Genomic DNA, 21,643 nt, shown 5'->3' with positions numbered 1-21,643 from the left:
ACTTGCCATTTACTTGCTTAAGAGAGGACTGCTGTGGAAATAATTATGAATGAGTTCAGACTGGAGAAGACACAGATCCCTTCCCAAAGAAAGGAACTGTTTATCATATCTGTTTATTTTGAGCCAAATGAGTAATATTAAGCCAGTGTGTCAAAAGTCACGTAACTGAGTTTCAGAGAAGACTCAAAGTTTGGCCCCGAGCTATTTTTCAGCAACAGCTGCCAACTTTCATGTCTATGGAATGGCTCCACTAATCTCCTTGACTTGCTCAGTCTTTCCTAGAAGTTCTTAAAAATTGAAAGTTAGTGAAAGGCAAAAAGAGCAGTACAAGTGAAATTTTAATTTTTCATTTGATAAAACCACCCTTATTTCATTTATTTTAAATGACTTAAGTTTTGTTATTGTGTTGTTTTTAAGTGAGCAGAGGGAAGATAGTGAGATAGACTCCCACATGTGCCCTGACCAGGATCCACCTGGCATTGCCATCTGGGGCCGATGCTCTAATACCGAGCTATTTTTAGTGCCTGAGGCTGACCCTTGCCAACCCAGCTATCTTTAGCACCTGGGGCTGACACTTGAACCAATCAAGCCTCTGGCTATGGGAGGGTAAGACGGAGAGAAGAGAGAGGAAGAGGGGAGAAGCAGATGGTTGTTTCTCCTGTGTGCCATGACCAGAAATAGAACCTGGGATGACCATACACCAGGCCAATGCTCTATCCACTGAGCCACCTGCCAGGGCAGACTTAGTTATTTTTATAATGGCACTGTGCTCTGGAAAAGTCCATTGCAAGTATTGAGTGAGAAACAGATTTTCTAGTTCCTCTCTTCAATTTTAAATATTACAACAGCCTTACATATATTACCTCCCATCCTCAGAGGAAAGGCATACTTCAATCCACTAGAGCAGGGATCCCCAAACTTTTTACACAGGGGGCCAGTTCACGTCCCTCAGACCGTTGGAGGGCCGCACTACAAAAAAATCTATGAACAAATCCCTATGCACGCTGCACATATCTTATTTTAAAGTAAAAAAAACAAAATGGGAACAAATACAATATTTAAAATAAAGAACAAGTAAATTTAAATCAACAAACTGACCAGTATTTCAATGGGAACTATGCTCCTCTCACTGACCACCAATGAAAGAGGTGTCCCTTCTGGAAGTGCGGCGGGGGCCAGATAAATGGCCTCAGGGGGCTGCATGCGGCCCACGGGCGGGCCGTAGTTTGGGGAACCCCTGCACTAGAGTCTCCTCTACCCTAGATTCTATGCCAGGTGGCGTTTTCCAGGGAGAATTAGGTATTAATGAAATAAAACACACAAATGAGTAGAAAACTGCAACCTGTGATATATGCTATGTAACAGAGATATAGTGTAAAATGAGAATTTAAGTAGGGAGTATGGGCCCTGGCTGGATGGTCGGTTGGTTAGAGTACCATCTGGAAGCACAAAGCTTGCCAGTTTGATCCCCAGTTGGGGCACATACAGGAGCAGCTTGATATTCCTGTCTCTCTCTCTCTCCCTTCCTCTCTCTCTGAAATCAATCAATAATTTTTTTTTTAAAAAGTAGGGAGTATAGCCTGTTCTGAGAATCAAGAATGCTATTCTCTTATCATCTGAAAACAATGTATTTAGATACCAACAATAGGGGCACTTCTTTTACAAACTATAACAACATTACACTGAGGGCAAGTTCAAGTTCCCCAAACTATTAAGTTTTAGTTTTATAAATTTTTACTTTCATTACCTACCCTTAATGCTTCAGGAATTACATCCTTTTTTTTTTTTTAGATTTTATTTACTGATTTCAGGGAGAGGAGAGAGAGAGGTGGTGGGATGTGGGAGTAGAACAGGAAACTCAATTCATAGTAGTTATTTCCCGTATGTGCCTTGACCAGGCAAGCCCAGGGTTTTGAACCAGCGACCTCAGCATTCCAGGTTAAGGCCTTATCCACTGCACCACCACAGGTCCGGTTATATCCTTTCTCATTATACAGTATGTTTTATTTGCATTAAATTTCACCAAATGACAGTAAAGCCATATAGTTTTTTCTTTTTGTTAACATTTGCTAGCATGTTTTTATCCTTTTAAAACCTTTGACTCCCACCTGACCAGGTGGTGGTGCAGTGGATAGAGCGTCAGACTGGTATGTGGAGGACCCAGGTTCAAGACCCCGAGGTTGCCAGCTTGAGGGTAGGCTCATCTGGTTTGAGCAAAGCTCACCAACTTGGACCCAAGGTCGCTGGCTCGAGCAAGGGGTTACTCGGTCTGCTGAAGGCCCACGGTCAAGGCACATATGAGAAAGCAATCAATGAACAACTAAGGTGTCACAACAAAAAACTGATAATTGATGCTTCTCATCTCTCTCCATTCCTGTCTGTCTGTCTCTATCTATCCCTCTCTCTGACTCTCTCTTTCTGTCTCTGAAAAAACAAAATAAAAAAAACCCTTTGACTCCTATTAACAGGTCTTACATATAGTATCTAGTTAGGTTTTATTTTATGACACAATCTGAGTGCCTTAAAAAGTAAGTGAATTCAGATTTATAGGCATAACAGATATAATTGGTATGAAGATCACAGAAGTGCCTTACTCAGATATGCCTTTAAGATAACCTTCTTCAGCCTGGTCTGTCATGGTGCAGTGGATAGAGCATTGGCCTGAGATGCTGAGGACCCAAGTTCAAAACCCTGAGGTTGCCAGCTTGCGCACAGGCTCACTAGCTTGAACCTAGGGTCGCTGGCTTAAGCATGGGATCATAGACATGACCCCATGCTCACTGGCTTGAGCCTAAAGGTTGCTGGCTTGAAGTCCAAGGTCATTGGCTTGCCTGGAGCCCCACCCCCACCCCCAGTCAAGGCACATATGAGAAAGGAATCAATGAACTGTAAATTGATGCTTCTCTCTCTCTTATCCTGTCTGTCTCTGTCTGTCCCTCCATCTCTCTCTCTATCACTAAAAAAAAGCACACATGACAAGCAATCAATAAACAACTAAAGTGAAGCAACTATGAGTTGATGAGTTAAAGCAGTGGTAGTCAACCGGGTTCCTACCGCCCACTAGTGGGTGTTCCAGCTTTCATGGTGGGTGGTAGCGGAGCAACCAAAGTATAAATAAAAAGATAGATTTAACTATAGTAAGTTGTTTTATAAAGATTTATTCTGCCAAACTTAGCGAAAATCCAACATAAAGTACTTGGTAAGTAATTATTATTATATATTTTAACTTGCTGTAACTCTGCTTTATAAATTTTATAAAGTAAAGTTATTTCCCCACTTTATAAATCACCATTACTGTGGATCCGGTGGGTGGTTAGAAAATTTTACTACTAACAGAGATACAAAAGTGGGCGGTAGGTTTAAAAAGGTTGACTGCCCCTGAGTTAAAGAATCAATCTTTAAAAAAAAAGAGAGAGAGAATCTTCTTCAGGGAGCACAGTTAGGTTGACTGTGCCTCCAGCTGCCCCACATTCACACTGAAGCCATCCTTCCCTCAGGCTGCTCCCAGCGAATGTCTGTCTGACCACCGGGGAGTCCCGGAGCCAGGCCAGGCAGGCCATTCCTGCCTCATGTGGGTGGGATTTTAGGAACAGACAAGTTTGGCTCAGGGACTCCCCATCAGGCTGGAAGAAATATCCTCAGAACTGTGCTGAAGTTTGTCCTACCCAATCCTTCCTTTCCCCACTCCTTTCTCAGAGATCAGACTGCATCTTGATAAGAAGACTCTCTTTGCCTACTCTTCCCTGTCCCCCTCCCTTTACCCTTCACACACATTTCCTGCAGTAGATCTTTTGCAGGTCCAATCCCATCTTGGTTTCTTTTTTTTTTTTTTTTAATTTTTTATTTATTCATTTTAGAGAGGAGAGGGAGAGACAGAGAGAGAGAGAGAAGAGAGACAGAGAGAGATGAGGGGAAGAGCTGGAAGCATCAACTCCCATATGTGCCTTGACCAGGCAAGCCCAGGGTTTCGAGCCAGCAACCTCAGCATTTCCAAGTGGACGCTTTACCCACTGCACCACCACAGGTCAGGCCCATCTTGGTTTGAGAGAGAGAGAGAGAGAGAGAGAGAGAGAGAGAGAGAGGCAGGAACATCGAGCTGCTCCTGTAGGTACCCTGACCAGGGAATTGAACAGGCACCCTCCCTGCTCCAGGACAACGCTCCAATCATCTGAACTATCTAGCCAGAGCTCAAAACTGGGTTAAATACTGTAATGCTCTGTTTTCTCATTGTCCTGCTGTCTTGGTTTCTATAGCTATCTTTTGCTGTGCGATTGCCCTGTCTCTCTTTGTTGTTTTCATTTATGTAGTCATTGTCTTTCTGAGAAGTTTATAGCCTGCTTTACTTCTTTTGGTGTTAACCATTATAACTTTTTTATTATTATTATTTATTCATTTTTAGAGAGAGAGGAGAGAGAGAAGGGGGAAGGAGTAGGAAGCATCAACTCCCATATGTGCCTTGACCAGGCAAGCCCGGGGTTTTGAACTGGCAACCTCAGCGTTCCAGGTCGACGCTTTATCCACTGCACCACCACAGGTCAGGCCATTATAACTTTATAGAAAATGTTTAAATCTTATTTCATGGGATGTAAATGTGTCAACTATAGGCCACAAGTAGACTACATACATAACTGCTCCACACTTAGGTACATTTATTCAGACTGAATTATCCAGCAATGTGAACGCCCAGCAAGGATTCGGAGGGGCATTCGGAATCTGTGTCTGACTGCTGGGGAGCGTATTGCTGGCTTCTGTCATGTGTCCTGCTACTGACCTCTGTCAAACCAATTTATTTCCTTACTCTGCTCTAGTCCTTGCTTTAGTAACTTGAGACAATATCTAGTGATCCTGTTATACATGATGAGGGCATTAGTAAGCACACTCAATACTTCTCCCCACTGACCTGACTTCTACATCTTGGTTTTTATTAGTTATAAAATTATTTTTAGTTCACCTGGTTATTCCATTTTTAGTTTACAAATAAATTGTAAGCCTCTAGCCTGACCTGTGGTGGCACAGTGGATAAGGCATCAAGCTGGAATGCTGAGGTCACCAGCACAAAACCCAGTCAAGGCCCATACAGCAAGCAACAAGTTGGTGCTTCCTGCTCCTCCCCACCCCTTTCTCTCTCTCTCTCTCATCTCTCTAAAATCAATATATAAAATCTTTAGAAAAAACAAATAAATATTTAAGCCTCTACATTGGTATATCAATCACAGAGATTTCCTGTTCTATTTACTATATGTGTTCTAACTCCTCATTCCCTACCAAGAGAGATGAGAAAATTAAGGCTCTTATTTTGCCTCTCATATTTTTCTTCCTCAGTCATACACACACTCACACAAATATACACTTTTTGCTCCCACTGTCAAAATACAGTTGCTCCTCATTATTTCTGGATTTTATACTTGTGAATTCACTTACTTGCTAAAATTTATTGTAACCCCCAAAATCAATACTCATGGTGTGTTTGTGATTATTCATGGATTTGCAGAGTGTGGCAAAAATTTTGAGTTGCAGCCTGACCAGGTGGTGGCGCAGTGGATAGAGCATCAGACTGGTATGCAGAGGACCCAGATTCAAAACCCCAAGGTTTCGGCCCTGGCCAGTTGGCTCAGTGGTAGAGTGTCAGCCTGGCGTGCAGGTGTCCTGGGTTCGATTCCCTGACAGGGCACACAGGAGAAGCGCCCATCTGCTTCTCCACCCCTCCCTGTCTCCTTCCTCTCTGTCTCTCTCTTCCCCTCCCGCAGCCAAGGCTCCATTGGAGCAAAGTTGGCCCAGGCACTGAGGATGGCTCTATGGCCTCTGCCTCGAGTGCTAGAATGGCTATGGATGCAACAGAACAACGGCCCAGATGGGCGGAGCATCGCCCCCTGATGGGCATGCCGGATGGATCTCGGTCGGGCACATGCGGGAGTCTGTCTGACTGCCTCTCCGTTTCCAACTTCAGAAAAATACAAAAAAAAACAACAACAAAACAAAACCCCAAGGTTGCCTGCTTGAGCGTGGGCTCATCCCGCTTGAGCAAAGCTCACCAGCTTGAGCGAGGGATTGCTGGCTTGAGTGTGGGATCATAGACATGACCTCATGGTCGCTGACTTGAGCCCAAGGTCGCTGGCTTGAGCATGGGGTCACTTGCTCTGCTGTAGCCCCCCAGTCAGGCACATATGAGAAAGCAATCACTGAACAACTAAGATGCCACAACAAAGAATTGATGCTTCTCATCTCTCTCCCTTCCTGTCTGTCTGTCTCTGCCTTCTTATTTCAACTCATAAAAAATACTTTTTTTAAATTTTTTTTTAAAATTCATTTTAGAGAGGAGAGGGAGAGACAGAGGAGAGACAGAAGGGGGGGAGGAGCTGGAAGCATCAACTCCCATATGTGCCTTGACCAGGCAAGCCCAGGGTTTTGAACCAGCGACCTCAGCATTTCCAGGTCAACACTTTATCCACTGCGCCACCACATGTCTGGCATAAAAAATATTTTTTAACTGTCTATTCAATGCCACATTTTTAAATTGTTTTAAATTTATATATATACACACACACACACACACACACACACACACACACACACACACACACACACATATATGGGGGGGAGAGGAAGAGAGAGAAACATTGTTGTTCACCTATTCATGCATTTGTTGGTGGATTCTTATATGTGCCCAGACTGTGGATGGAATCTGCAACCTCAGCATATCCAGACAATCTCTAAGTAAGCTACCAAGCCAGATCACTGCTGCCATGTTCTTTTTTTCTTCTTCTAGTGCTTTTCTTGACTGATTTTTCTGTTTAAAATGGTCCCCAAGAGTAGTTCTTATATGCTGTCTGATCTTTTTAAACTTACAGAAAATACATGTTAGATAAGCTTTTGCTCAGGCATGAGTTATAGTGCTGTTGGCTCTGAGATAAATGTTAAGGAATCAAAATATTGTATATACTAAATTAGATATCTTTAACCAGAAATGCACACCGTAGCCAGGTGGCTTGTTTGATTGTCCTGGTGCACCAGGGTTGTGGGTTCAATCCCTGGTCAAGGAATATGCAGGGGTCACACACAATGAATGCATGGATAGGTGGAACAATCAATGTTTCTCTCTCTCTCTCAAATAAGTGAATAAATTTTTAAAATTTTAAACAGAAATGCACATAAAAGAAGTTTATGTATTGCGCAATCAACAGAAATGTTAACCAGAGGTTCTCGGAAACCTAACCCTATACTTTCCACAGGAGAAATGGTCCACTATTTGCGAATCCAGTATTTACAGTGATTTTGTAGAACATAGCTTCCATGAATAATGAGAATGAGCTGTATATAACAATTCTCTTCGGGAACCATAGCTTCCCAGTTATACAGTTTTAGTTCTATAATGTGCACCATCATTGCTTACAGTGAGTCCCTTTCCTAGGCTTCTCCATTCACCTACAGGGGAAAAGCTCTTGCTGTCTTTCCAAGAGGGGCTAATAATGAATAATATATTTCCTAAGTTCATTCATATCTGTCAATGAATTCCTTGGCCTAAATGATGACCTGACTTTAAACAATATTTTCTCCCCAGGACTTAAAGATATTATTATTCTACTTTCTTCTTGATGGAAGTTATTTCAGAAAATGTTTCACTTTAAATATTGTTTTTCTCATGTCACATACGTGAAGCACTCTTTCCTTATTCTGAAATAACTTCCCTCTTCAGCATGGAAGATCCAAGATAACTGATCTAAATAGATCAGTTTATCTGTTTATCAATTTAATCTGTTTATCCATTGTTGTATTCCCAGTATCAGAAACAGGGCCTGGCTCACAATTGGCATCGATAAATGTTTACTGAATAAATAAATATCAACTTGTTAACACATTATTCAGCCATTCAGAATGATCCATATGAATACTACAAAGAGGGTATAATATAAGGTTTACAAAATAAATGAAGTATGAAATGGCATATACATTCAAACTATGTCAAAATATATCTGCAAAAAATATATGTATCTGTAGATGACAAGGCCTGGAAAATAATATGAAAACAAAAATGGGCCATGCATCCCATTTCTGATGTTCTTAGTTTAAAATTGCCTATGATCATTAACACTTTTCCTCTCAGAATTAGTAACAGTACTGGCCAGTTAGCTCAGTGGTAGAGCATCGGCCAGGCGTGTGGAAGTCCAGGGTTCAATTCTCAGTCAGGGCACACAGGAGAAGTGACCATATTCTTCCCCACCCTTCCCCTCCTCCAGCCAAGGCTTGATTAGAGTGAGTTGGCCCTGGGTGCTGAGGATGGTTCTATGACCTCCACTTCAGGTGCTAAAATGGCTCCTGTTGCAATGGAGCAAGGGCCCCAGATAGGCAGAGCAGCGCCCCTTAATGGGCTTGCTGGGTGGATCTTAGTCAGGGCACATGCAGGAGTCTGTCTCTGCTTCCCCTTCTCTCACTAAAATAAAAATAAATGAATAAAAAATAATAATTAATAACATTTTAAGAAAATGTCAAATTCACCTTAAATTCGCCTTATTTGGGGCCATATTAAAAATTGGTATAAGCTCCTTGAGGGCAGGTACTGTGTTATTATTTTGTCCAGTGTTCCCAGCACCTATCATAGGAACTTGTCTTGTTGTCAGGTCCTAAATTCTCAGGCAATTGCAAGCATGCAAGTACTAAATTTTTTTTTTTTTTCATTTTTCCGAAGCTGGAAACAGGGAGAGACAGTCAGACTCCCGCATGCGCCCGACCGGGATCCACCCGGCATGCCCACCATGGGGCGAAGCTCTGCCCACCAGGGGGTGATGCTCTGCCCATCCTGGGCGTCCACTCTAGCGCCTGAGGCAGAGGCCACAGAGCCATCCCCAGCGCCCGGGCCATCTTTGCTCCAATGGAGCCTTGGCTGCGGGAGGGGAAGAGAGAGACAGAGAGGAAAGCGCGGCGGAGGGGTGGAGAAGCAAATGAGCGCTTCTCCTGTGTGCCCTGGCCAGAAATCGAACCCGGGTCCTCCGCACACTAGGCCGACACTCTACCGCTGAGCCAACCGGCCAGGGCAAGTACTAGATATTTGCAAATAGCAAATTTGTTCAATTGTTTCACCCTTATAAATGTAGTTTTTAAGTTCTACTTTATGATTATTTATGTGTCTTCAGGAAACAAATCTCATTTTGGTTATGTTTTTGTATTATTACAAAGTCAAGTTCGCTCAGGGGTAGCATTAACATAGTCAAACTGAGTAACCACAAAACATGTTAAACAGGTTTCTAAAGCTTAACCTCTCCTGTTAGAGGTTATGTGAAACAGGAGAAACCTGGCCTTACCTTTTCAGACTACTTTGAAATTCAATTACTGTGAAATGCCATTCCTTGTTGACAAGTGGAAAACCACAGTGGAGTGGGTGTAATCCCATAAGGATTACAGACTCCTATGCAGAACAGGACTGATGATCATTTATTGCCTTCCATCTGTTACATTAAAAGAAACATGTCCAAGTATGACATCAAGGAAATCTGGCTTTACCATCTTCAAAGATAACATATTTGTGCCTGAGATGTTTTGTTATAATCAAATGCACTGTCACCATGGGCCAAACCCAGTATGCCCATTTTAATATGTACTGTCCATGGCTGCCTGCCTGTTATAAGGCAGAGCTGAGAGATCAACAGCCCCAAAGCTAAAAGTATTTACTATCTGCCTCTTTACAGAAAATAGTCTACTGTCTTAAACAAAAATACAACACAATTTTAGAAAGAGCACAGGTTTTGGAGTCACACCTAGATCTGAGGTCCAATTCCATGGTGTACTAGTTATGTGACCTCTGGTAATTAAATTACTTAACCTCACCTGGCCTGTGGTGGCGCAGTGGATAAAGTATCGACCTGGAATGCTGCAGTCCTTGGTTTGAAAACTTGGGCTTGCCTGGTCAAAGCATGTACAAGAAGCAACTACTATGAGGTGATGCTTCCTGCTCCTTCCCCAGCTTCTTTCTCACCTCTCTCTAAAATCAATAAATAAAATATTTAAAAAGTAAATAAATAAAATAAATTACCTAACCTCTCTGGGCCTCCGTTTCCCCTGTGCAAAGTTATCATCATCATGGCAATCTGTTAGGGTTCCATGTGCTTCCGGAGGCAAACTGAGCCTGAAGCAGAATAAAAACACTGGATATAATGTATTTATCAAAAGGTCCTCCTCTGTTTTCAACCAAGTGTGAAAAGTTCATAAAAGTTCTACATTAGAAAAAAGAAACATGACTACAGATATAATCCTCTGCACCATTCAATCTGTTCACACACTGTTGTCAACCCTTATGAACCACCCAGCGAGGAAATGAAGGTGGCGTGGGCCCAGGAATGGCTGCTTAATCAGAAATTACCTTTCCTATTTATTGTACAATAACACAGAGTTGTAAAAAAAAAAAAATAGTCTATCTTTATTTAAAACTTCGATATTTTGTCCATCACAGATTTATTTCCATCTATTAAAAATATTGCATTCAGCCTGACCGGGCGGTGGTGCAGTGGATAGAGCGTCGGACTGGGATGCAGAAGGACCCAGGTTCGAGACCCCGAGGTTGCCAGCTTGAGCGCAGTCTCATCTGGCTTGAGCAAAAAAAAAAAAAAAAAAAAAAAAAAGCTCACTAGCTTGGACTCAAGGTTGCTGGCTCGAGCAAGGGGTTACTCAGTCTGCTGAAGGCCCGTTGTCAAGGCACATATGAGAAAGCAATCAATGAACAACTAAGGAGTCCCAACGAAAAACTGATGACTGATGCTTCTCATCTCTCTCCGTTCCTGTCTGTCCCTGTCTATAACCTATCCCTCTCTCTGTAACAAATAAGTTAATTAATTAAAAAATATATTGCATTCAGCCCCACTGCATAGCTCAGTTGGTTAGAGCATCGACCTGATACGCCGAGGTTGTGGATTTGATCCCCTGATAGGGCACATATGAGATTAAAACAATGAATGTATACATAAGTGGAACAACAAATCCATGCTTCTCTCTCTCTCTCTAATATAAATAAAAATGAAAAACTGTAAAATAGATTGCATTAAATAAAATAAATATTGCATTAGAATATTATTCATGCATATAGTTATGCATGAATAATATATTTATTATGCTTTATTAATTATGTGTATATTATCATTTACATGAAAAAATTAAATGATATTAAAGTATCACTTAAATATTGCTATAAAATATCATAAAAAAGAAAATATATTTCACTAAAAACCATAAATGTAATTTATCTTGGTGTCCCTTCTCCCCTTAAATTTGCACCTCATGAGCACCTCACTTTCTTACCCTAACCCTAGGCCTCCTGTCAGGACTGTGTGATAATTAGAGATAATATCTATGAAGTATCCAAGGCATTACCTGGTCATAGTATATGCTAGAAAAATTGGTAGTTGTTACTGATGTTAATGATACCTTGGGTTAATAGTATAGATCTCATAGAGTAGGCGTGAAGACTAAATGAAATAATATAGGTAAAATCACTTAGCATGGGATTTGATATAAAGCAAGTGTTCAATAAGTATTTATTCTTCTCCTTTCATCATTTTGGAAAGATTCTGGAATGAAGAAAATTTTATTGGCTAGTCAGTATACAAGTGACAGTGCCTCGCCCTAGCCATGGAACTGGATTTGGTTCTGGCTCAGTCATTAACAAGGTAAAACAAATAGCCTACTTGGGCCGTCAGTTTTCCCATATTAAAATGAGAGGTTGAGCCTGACCTGTGGTGGTGCAGTGGATAAAGCATCGACCTGGAATGCTGAAGTAGCTGGTTCGAAACCCTGGGCTTCCCTGGTCAAAGCACATATGGGAGTTGATGCTTCCTGCTCCTCCCCCCTTCTCTCTCTCTCTCTCTCTCTCTCTCTCTCATTCTCTCTTGCTCTCCTCTCTAAAAATGAATAAAAATTTTTTTAAATAAATAAAATAAAATGAGAGGTTGATTCCTCATTCCTTAGAGACTTAACTAATTTCTAGCATTCCTTTTAGACACAAAACTCTAAGATCTGCAAGCTAGCTGATTTGGAAAGACAATAGGCCTCTATTCAGAAAAACAAATTTCCAGGGCATTCTTATAACCAAAGACAACCTAAATCTTAAAAAATAAGTATAGAAATAAATTTAAAAATTATTTTATTTTATTTTATTTATTGATTTTAGAGAGAGGAGAGAAAGAAAGGGGGGGGGGGGGGGAGCGGGAAGCCTCAACTCATAGTAGTTGCTTCTTAAATGTGCCTTGACCAGGCAAGCCCAGGGTTTCCAACTGGCAACCTCAGCATTCCAGGTCAACACCCTATCCACTTCACCACCACAAGTCAGTCTAAAACTTTTTAACGTCAATTAAAAGACTGAAAATAACCATCCTTTGTCTTATAATTAAAATGTTGACCATATAGTTGTTTCGTCACCTTTATTTCAAGCAGGAATTTTCTTGGTAATTAAATACCCTTTAGTTAACAAACATGATTCCATATGCTACAATAAAGATAAATCTTGAAAATATTTTGGTAAGTGAAAGAAGCTGGTCACACACACGCACACAAAACACATATTATGTGATTCCATTTATATGAAATGTTTTGAATGGTTAATTCTATAGAAACAAGAAGCAAACTAGTGCTTGCATAAGGCTGGGGTATGGGGAGAGAGGGAAATTGGGGTGCACTAGCTAAAGGGCACTGGCTTCCTTTCTGAGTTTATAAAAGTGTTCTAAAATCGACTAGTGATGGTTGCATATATCTGTGAATACACAAAAAACCCACTGAATTGTACACTTTAAATGGGTGAAATGCATGGTATGTGAATTATATAGGAAAGGCCAAGGTGAAAAGATGAAGTCTTTTGAAGGTGATGGGGTAGAGGTTTTACTTTTTCTGTCCAAATCAAAACAGGCCCTCAGTTTCCAATTTGTTTTCTTTCTCCTTGGAGACTGAGGTTGATGGATCTCATCTCTATCACTGAAGGTTAAATAAAGCCCCCACCATGCTCACTTTTTTTCATGGAGAGGTGGGTCTGTACCCACTCATGTGCAGGCTTAGGGACTAAATATGACATATATACTTTTCTCTTTGCTTGAGAAAATTGGATTGACAAAATGCCCTCTTGATTGAAAGGACATTTCTGCTTTTAACCACCAGCTATATTTCTTCTAGGAGACAACCCAGAAAATAGACAGCTGTTTTCCTAGATTGGCTGATTTCATGAGTCAGTTAGAAAGTCCCTGAAGGTCAATCAGCTTAAGCACTGACAACCCCGGATGAAACTTCCGAAGGCTCCTTCGCTCTGTCTTCACAAGGCACACTGCCCTGAAACTACATAAAGCTGCCCGTGCTGTCCAAATGTCACACTCAGTACTGGCTTTTTAGTTTCTACCTGTTTTTGGAAGACCCGATAATATTCCCACATTTCTGATTGATGGAAAATTTCTACAGAAAGAGGAAACACCTCATTCACATCCAAAAAGATGATGGAGTTGTGGACAGAAATAACCCTCTGATAAAGAATTGTGAGTATGCGCAAGAAGAGAGAAAGTTCTGCCTTGACTGGATAGCTTGGTTGGTTAGAGCATTGTCCCGATGCTCAGAGGCTGTGGGTTCAATCCCTGATCAGGGCATATACAGAAACAGATCAATGTTCCTGTATCTCTCTCTCTCTCTCTCTCTCTCTCTCTTTCTCTAAAATCAATAAATAGCCTGACCTGTGGTGGCGCAGTGGATAAAGTGTCAACCTGAAATGCTGAGGTCACCGGTTCTAAACCCTGGGCTTGCCTGGTCAAGGCACATATGGGAGTTGATGCTTCCTGCTCCTCCCCACTTTTCTCTCTCTCTCCTCTCTAAAATGAATAAATAAAAAATAATAAAAATCAATAAGTAAGTTTAATTAAAAAATAAAATAGAAAGTTCTGATATTCTATAAGAGTCAATAAGCAAAGGTGAATTCATATTATACCACTCAATATGGTTGAATTAGGTTATTAAAAATAAAAATATCGCCTGACCTGTGGTGGCGCAGTGGATAAAGCATCGACCTGGAAATGCTGAGGTCGCCGGTTCAAAACCCTGGGTTTGCCTGGTCAAGGCACATATGGGAGTTGATGCTTCCAGCTCCTCCCCCCTGTCTCTCTCTCCTCTCTCTCTCTCTGTCTCTCTCCTCTCTAAAATGAATAAATAAAATAAAAATTAAAAAAAAAAATAAAAATAAAAATAAAAATATCAGTTTCACTTGGACCAACGGTTGATGACATTCAGTCCACTAACTTCCAAACCCAAGTGACAGCCATGAAATTCCACCTAATTTAACTTTGCTGCATGGTATCTAGACAGAAAGTAAAGCAAGCATGGCTCTGACACATACTTCTTTTATTTCAAGTTTTGGGTTCCAAAGCATGTTCAAGCCAGCGATCATTCCCCATTACCACACCACCCTCAAATATGACACAGATGTGTGTTAATAACTTCTTTAGAACAGAAGTCCAGCCTGATCAGGCAGTGGCACAGTGGGTAGAGCGTCAAACTGGGATGCGGAGGACCCAGGTTCGAAACCCAAGGTCGCCAGCTTGAGCGCGGGCTCATCTGGTTTGAGCAAAGCTCACCCGCTTGAGCCCGAGGTCGCTGGCTCGAGCAAAGGGCCACTTGGTCCGCTGTAGCCTCCCAGTCAAGGCACATATGAGAAAGCAATCAATGAACAACTAAGGAGCCGCAACAAAGAATTGATGTTTCTCATCTCTCTCCCTTCCTGTCTGTCTGTCCCTCTCTCTGACTCTATCTGTCTCTGCCATAAGAAAAAAAAAAAAAAAAGAACAGAGGTTTAAAGTCAGGTATACTGGCTCAATGCTGCCTGAAAATGTCTAGAGATTCAGACCAAGAGTAAGAGATGATTTGTTCAGCATTCTGCATATGTTAACTGATGGAGCCGCGATGTTTCCAGTAAGCCATACTGAGCACACTCATATGTTTGCTTGAAAATACTTTTCTGAAAGAATTTCCAGGCCTCGACCTATTGGCTCAGTGCTAGAGTGTCACGCTAGCATGTGGATGTCCTGGGTTTGATTACTCGTCAGGGCATACAGGAGAAGCAACCATCTGCTTCTCCACCCCTCCCCCTCTTGCTTCTCTCTCTCTCTCTCTCTCCACCCCCCCCCCCAGCCCCTAGCCATGGCTTGATTGGTTCAAGCGAGATGGCTTCAGGTGCTGAGGATGGCTCCATGGCTTCCACCTCAGGTGCTAAAATGGTTCCAGTTGCAACAGGAGCAATGCCCCAGATGAACAGAGCATCGCCCCCTAGTGAGTATGCTGGGTGGATCTCAGTGGGATGCATGTGGGAGTCTGTCTCTTTGCCTCCCCACTTCTCACTAAAATGAAAGAAAGAGAGAAAGAAAGAAAGAAAGAAAGAAAGAAAGGGAAAAAATGAATTTCCAAAAGTCCCAGAAATAAAAAATCTCTTTTAAGCCAGAAAGTTTGCATTGGAGAAATCAGAATATGAGTTTTTTTGTTTTTTGTTGTTGTTTTTTTTTGTATTTTTTCCGAAGCTGGAAACGGGGAGGCAGTCAGACAGACTCCCGCATGCGCCCAACCGGGATCCACCCAGCATGCCCACCAGGGGGCGATGATCTGCCCATCCAGGGCGTCGCTCTGTTGCGACCAGAGCCATTCTAGCGCCTGAGGCAGAGGCCATGGAGCCATCCCCAGCGCCCGGGCCATCTTTGTTCCAATGGAGCCTCAGCTGCGGGAGGGGAAGAGAGAGACAGAGAGGAAGGAGAGGGGGAAGGGTGGAGAAGCAGATGGGCGCTTCTCCTGTGTGCCCTGGCCAGGAATTGAACCTGGGACTTCTGCATGCCAGGCCGACGCTCTACCACTGAGCCAACTGGCCAGGGCCAGAATATGAGATTTTTAAAAGATAAATTAAAAGGGGAAGGTGACATGTCCTTGCCATGAAATTCTACTTAATTTTTTAAGTATATAAAGTAACTCAATGTATATTTTTATACGAAGGACCACCTGATTTTGGCATTAAAAACCTGTCCTGAGCTAAATTGTGAGGAATTCACAGGAGCCAGGGAATTTCTCTGGTCTCTTACCACTGCAGCCCCACCCCTGGGGCAGAGGCGGCAAAAAGTACCTGGGCACAATGCCATCTTGGCTGGAAAGACATCTCTGCTTTTAATTGTATTCTTTAGGATACAATTTAGAAAACAAATCAGATGCCAGGTTTCTTCATTCTCATCTCTTAATCATGTGCAAAGTATGTGCATTCATAACCCCCCACTCACCTTTCCTTTTGCGTTAGAGAAAGATGAGTCACACACACACAAAATTATAAATCAGTTGGAGAGGATTTTCAGTACATTAAGAAATAATTCTCTGTGTTTGACACTAAGCTCTTTTCTCTAAGAAAATATCTACCTAGTTTTACATGTTACCGTAGGCCGAAATATTGATAACAGAGTAACTTTAAAAACTACTTATGAAAACAGCCAGGCCTGACCTGTGGTGGTGCAGTGGATAAAGTGTCAACCTGGAAACGCTGAGGTTGCTGGTTCAAAACCCTGGGCTTGCCTGGTCAAGGCATATATGGGAGTTGATGCTTCCTGCTCCTCCCTCTTCTCTCTCTCTCTCTCTCTCTCTCTCTCTCTCTCCTCTCTATAATGAATAAATAAAAAATCTTAAACAAAGCAAAAATAGTTGACCTTTAAAAAAAAAAAAGGAAAACAGCCTTACTTTAACATCAGACCATGTGCCTTGGACAACCTGTAGCTGAAAAACCTTGAGGGTTTATTAACAATGCGTATTCCAGGGTCTCCTGAGTCTGATCTCTGGGATTAGAGTCTCTGTGTTTTCAACAAATTTCTGGGGTAATTCTGGTGTGCACTAGAGTTTGCCTTGTACACTTCTAAGATGATGGCAAACATTCCCATCATGATTTCACAGAGGTTAGAACAAAACAAAAATCTCCAAAATTAAATGACTTGCATCCTTGGGATATCTGAATTACCTCCCAACACTTGCTAATTTTTGGACTGCAAGGCAAACAAAACAAAAGCAAAAAGTGATTAATAATTCTTGCTATCAGAAGCGTGTTATTCAACACCCTCCCCCATAAGAGTTCCAAGGTCACAGTTTTGCAGATACTGAGAAGTTAGATTAAGTTTACAGCTGTAATTATGTTATTTCCTTCTAGCCACAGAAATTTATTGTGGTGTCTCTGTCTGCTTAGATTCTATCATGCAGCAGTGAGTCTTCTAGAAGCAATTTAAAATAAGACTTTATTAATGAGATAATATTAAGTAAAAAGGTCACAAAAACTTAAGTTTCTACTTTGTAAATAGACATATATAATGTGAGACTGGAAGAAGTGACCACAAGTCATTACTAGGTTTTTTTGTTTTTTGTTTTTTTTTTATTTTATTTATTCATTTTGGAGAGGAGAGAGAGGGTGGGAGAGAGACAGAGAGAGAGACAAGGGGGAGGAGCTGGAAGCATCAACTCCCACATGTGCCTTGACCATGCAAGCCCAGGGTTTTGAACCGGCGACCTCAGCATTTCCAGGTTGACGCTTTATCCACTGCGCCACCACAGGTCAGGCTACTAGGTTTTTGTGTTATGGTTGATCTGGTCTCTCCTTATGCTACTCCTAAATTTATGTTCATTTTTAAAATTAAAAAAAAGAAAAGATAAACATGCTTTTAAAATGTTGACTTCTCAGTTAAAGATATCATCACTAGTTAAATTTTAACTTACTGTTAAATCAACTTCAAAAGCACAAAGTAAGGCCTGACCTGTGGTGGTGCAGTGGATAAAGTGTCGACCTGGAAACGCTGAGGTCGCCAGTTCAAAACCCTGGGCTTGCCTGGTCAAGGCACATATGGGAGTTGATGCTTCTTGCTCTTCCCCCTTCTCTCTCTCTCTCCCCTCTCTATAATGAATAAATAAAAATCTTAAAAAAAAAAAAAAGCACAAAGTAAGAAAATTTATTTCCTGACCCCATTATTCCACTTCTGGAAATATATCTGAAGAAACACAAAATACTAATTTGAAAGAATATATGTACCCTTATGTTCATTGCAGAATTATTTACAATAGTTAAGATTTGGAAGCAGCCCAAGTGACCATCAGTAGACGAGTGGATAAAAAGCTGTGGTGGCGCAGTGGATAGAGCGCCGGACTGTGATGCAGAAGGACCCAGGTTCGAGACCCCAAGTTCCCCAGCTTGAGCGCGGGCTCATCTGGTTTGAGCAAAAGCTCACCAGCTTGAACCCAAGGTCACTGGCCCCAGCAAAGGGTTACTTGGTCTACTGAAGGTCCGCAGTCAAGGCACATATGAGAAAACTAAGGTGTTGCAACAAAAAACTAATGATTGATGCTTCCCATCTCTCTCCATTCCTGCCTGTCCCTATCTATCCCTCTCTCTGACTCTCTCTCTCTCTGTCTCTGTAAAAAGAAAAAAAAAAAGGAAATCTTACCCTTTGTGATAGCATGGATGGACCTGGAGATTATCATGCTAAGTGAAATAAGCCAGTCAGAGAAAGACAAGTACCATATGATTTCACTCATATGTGGAATCTAATAAACTAAAAAAACAGAAAACAGAAATAGACTTATAGTTAGAGGACAGACTGACAGCTATCAGAGGGGGGTGGTTTTGGAGGCTGAGTGGAAAAGGTAAAGGGATTAAGCAAAAATATATATATATTACTAAGCCTGAAATTCTAATACAACTGTTTTAATTTTTCCATTTCCCTTCTAAGCTTTATTTATAGGCATACATACATAATTTTAACATAGTTAAAATTTCAGCTTGTCTACAAATTTGAATTCTGCTTTTCCTACTTTGCATTATTTTATAAACATGTTTGCACATTTCTGCTTAGTTTCAAAATTATTTTAGTTTTAAATTCTTATTTATTGATTTTAGAAAGAGAGGAAGGGGAAGAGAGAGAGAAATAAAAAACATCAGATTTGTTGTTCCACTTATTTATGCATTTATGAATGGCTCTGACCAGGGATCAAGCCCTCAGCCTTGGCATACTGGGACAATTCTCTAACTAACTAACTGAGCTACCCAGCCAGGGCTTTCAGGCCTTCAAAACTATTTTAAAGGCTTTTTTTTTTTTAAGTAGATATATACTGGCTCTGGCTGGATATCTCGGTTGGTTTGAGCTTTGTCCCAAAGCACAGAGGTTGCTGGTTTGATTCTCAGGGTACATACAGGAGTATATCTCTCTCCCTTCCTCTCTCTCTAAAATTAATAAATAGGCCTGACCTGTGGTGGTGCAGTGGATAAAGCGTCAACCTGGAAATGCTGAGTTCGCCGGTTCAAAACCCTGGTTTAAATATATTTTTAAAAATATATATCTAAAAATAAATAAATAAATAAATAAAATAAAATTAATAAATAAAAATTCTTTAAAAAGTAGATGTACTGTACCTAACCCATTCCTGTACACAGGTATATTTCCATTGTATATAGTTTCAAGTTATTATAAATAACAGAATCATATGTGTATATAAGTTCTTTTTCTTTTAAAAAGTATTTTTTTTCTTTCTTTTTTTTTTTTAAAGTATTTCTTTAGAATAAATTCCTAGCAATGGTTTTACTACTTCAAAAGGGAATGAGCATTTTTATGGTTCTTAATATATAACATATTTTCCTTCAAAAAAATTGTAACACATTAGCATAACCTGTGTGAAAAAGAAATGGGTCCCTAAAAAGACTGAGAGATGAGGTGTAAAGTATTTTAAAAGTCTTTTCACTTTACTTTTGTTAGTGGTAAATTTTTACTTTTTTAATAATTAATTATGATTAATGATTTTTAAGCTATCAATATGTCAAGCACCATTCTAAGGGGATTACATATATAAAAATTATGTTTTTCTATAAGAACAATTTCAATGCATGAAAACTACAAAAACCTACCCTCTAGCTCTGGCCGGGGAGTGCAGTGATTAGAGCACCCTCCCAATATGCCAAGGTGGCAGGTTCGATCCCCAGTCAGGGCACATACAAGAATCAACTAATGAATGCATGAATAAGTGGAACAACAAATTGAAGTTTCTCTTTCTCCCTCTCTCTCTCTCAAATCAATAAATAAAATGATATAAAAATCAAAAGCAAAAAATCCTACCCTCATATGTTACAACTTCTAATAAAAAATTACAATTACCAGAAAATAAATAACCTTATTTCATAGAGGTGAAAAGGCACAGAAAATTTAACTATGAAAAAAAGAACAGTATTCTAGATTTTTCAACATATTTCATTTTTGTACCTCAGAGGAACAAGTTAATTCAAAGAAATGAAACCTTTTTTATTCCTGAGAAAAAAAGGTTTTTTTCAGAATTAGAAAATTCATTTCATCTGTATCTTTTTTCTTAAAAATGATTGGCTGAAACTTAAAAAGTCCATTAAGGAACTGGGATGATAAAATGCATTATGACATTAATACTAGCAAAGTTTTTTCAATAATGAAGGGAACCATTCATAAATGACCTACCTGATCTCACCAAGCACATCAGACTGATGAAGAAGAAGAATCTCAGCATATGGAAACTGGAGAGAGTATGTGTCATGGTCACAGCAAAGATTTGCTTCGTAGAGCCCTAGAGTTTCAACTGAGGGCTTTGCTCAGAGAGAGTTCAGATAACTAATCCGGAGGTGTGGTGACAACAGGAAGTTCCTGAGGGACTGAAGCAGGTCCCAACCCTTTCAGGATATTTGACTCCTCCTCTTTTCAATAAAAGTCTGGTGTTTCTACCTTACACAATTTTATGCATATCTTAATATTAGAATACATATTTGCAGAATGACGAATTCAAAATAGTTTCATTCTTTGTGGGAGGTTTATTAGTCATTTGGCTTGGTGTGTTGAAATCAAGTGTGATCTGAGATATTTTCCTCTCCTGTTCTTGTGAATGAAACAAATCCAGTTAGTGTTCTATTGGCCTGTGTATACAAAACTACTCTTTTATGTTAATTTACACACTCATTCCTCATAGGGCAGTCTTTAGCTTATATTAAGAACACTTCATTAAGTCCAATTATATACCTACTGTTAGGTCGTTCTAAGAAGGAAACCAGGCCAGACATGGGGAAAAAAACAATTTATTGGGGCATCTGTGAGCAGATGGGCTGAGTCTTAAATAATGTCAGCCCCCAAAACCCAGGGAGTCAAGCCTTTATAGGGTTAGTGAGCAAAGCTAGCCAGGAGGTTAGCCTTGACAGGGAGCCAGGAAGTTAGCCTTGACAGGGAACCCTGGGGCAGAGAGATGGTTGGTCACTAAGCAACAGAATGTTTAGATAAGTAATGAGAGGAGAGCTATGGGAACCACCCTGGAGCCAAATCATTGTAAGTTTTTCCTGGCTAATTGAGGTTTTGATAAGGAGTCCTGGACTCAAACCTAACATTCCAACCTTTTGTTGTTTAAGGAAAAGGGCCAGAGGTCTCTTCTTCCATAGCTACTTGCTGCTTGTTAGGGTTGCTGAAGCATTTCCAGGGAAGAAATGAATGGGAGTTGGCTGGTTGTCTATACCTTTCTTCTGAAGTTCTGGCGAGGGACTAGTATGAAATGCTGGCTTGAAGTAGCATAATCTCTCCAATGGATTGGTCTGTAAATGCCCTAAGGTGGTACTGGAGAAAATTAAAGCAAGGATGAGGAG

General features: G+C 40.7%; 1 protein-coding gene across 1 annotated transcript in view; it reads right to left on the bottom strand.

Annotated features, from left to right (window-relative positions):
• LIPH (lipase H) overlaps positions 1-20,643 on the bottom strand; it is a 58,099-nt gene extending 37,456 nt beyond the window's left edge. Inside the window, exon 1 of the mRNA XM_066348029.1 lies at positions 20,481-20,643. Within this exon, the coding sequence (XP_066204126.1) occupies positions 20,481-20,556 (76 nt within the window). The 5' untranslated portion in view covers positions 20,557-20,643. The remainder of the gene's footprint in view (positions 1-20,480) is intronic.
• Positions 20,644-21,643: the final 1,000 nt, after the last annotated feature.

This window comes from Saccopteryx leptura, chromosome 8 (assembly GCF_036850995.1).
Source record: "Saccopteryx leptura isolate mSacLep1 chromosome 8, mSacLep1_pri_phased_curated, whole genome shotgun sequence".
Lineage (NCBI taxonomy): Eukaryota > Metazoa > Chordata > Mammalia > Chiroptera > Emballonuridae > Saccopteryx > Saccopteryx leptura.
This window is presented reverse-complemented; position numbering and strand designations above follow the sequence as displayed.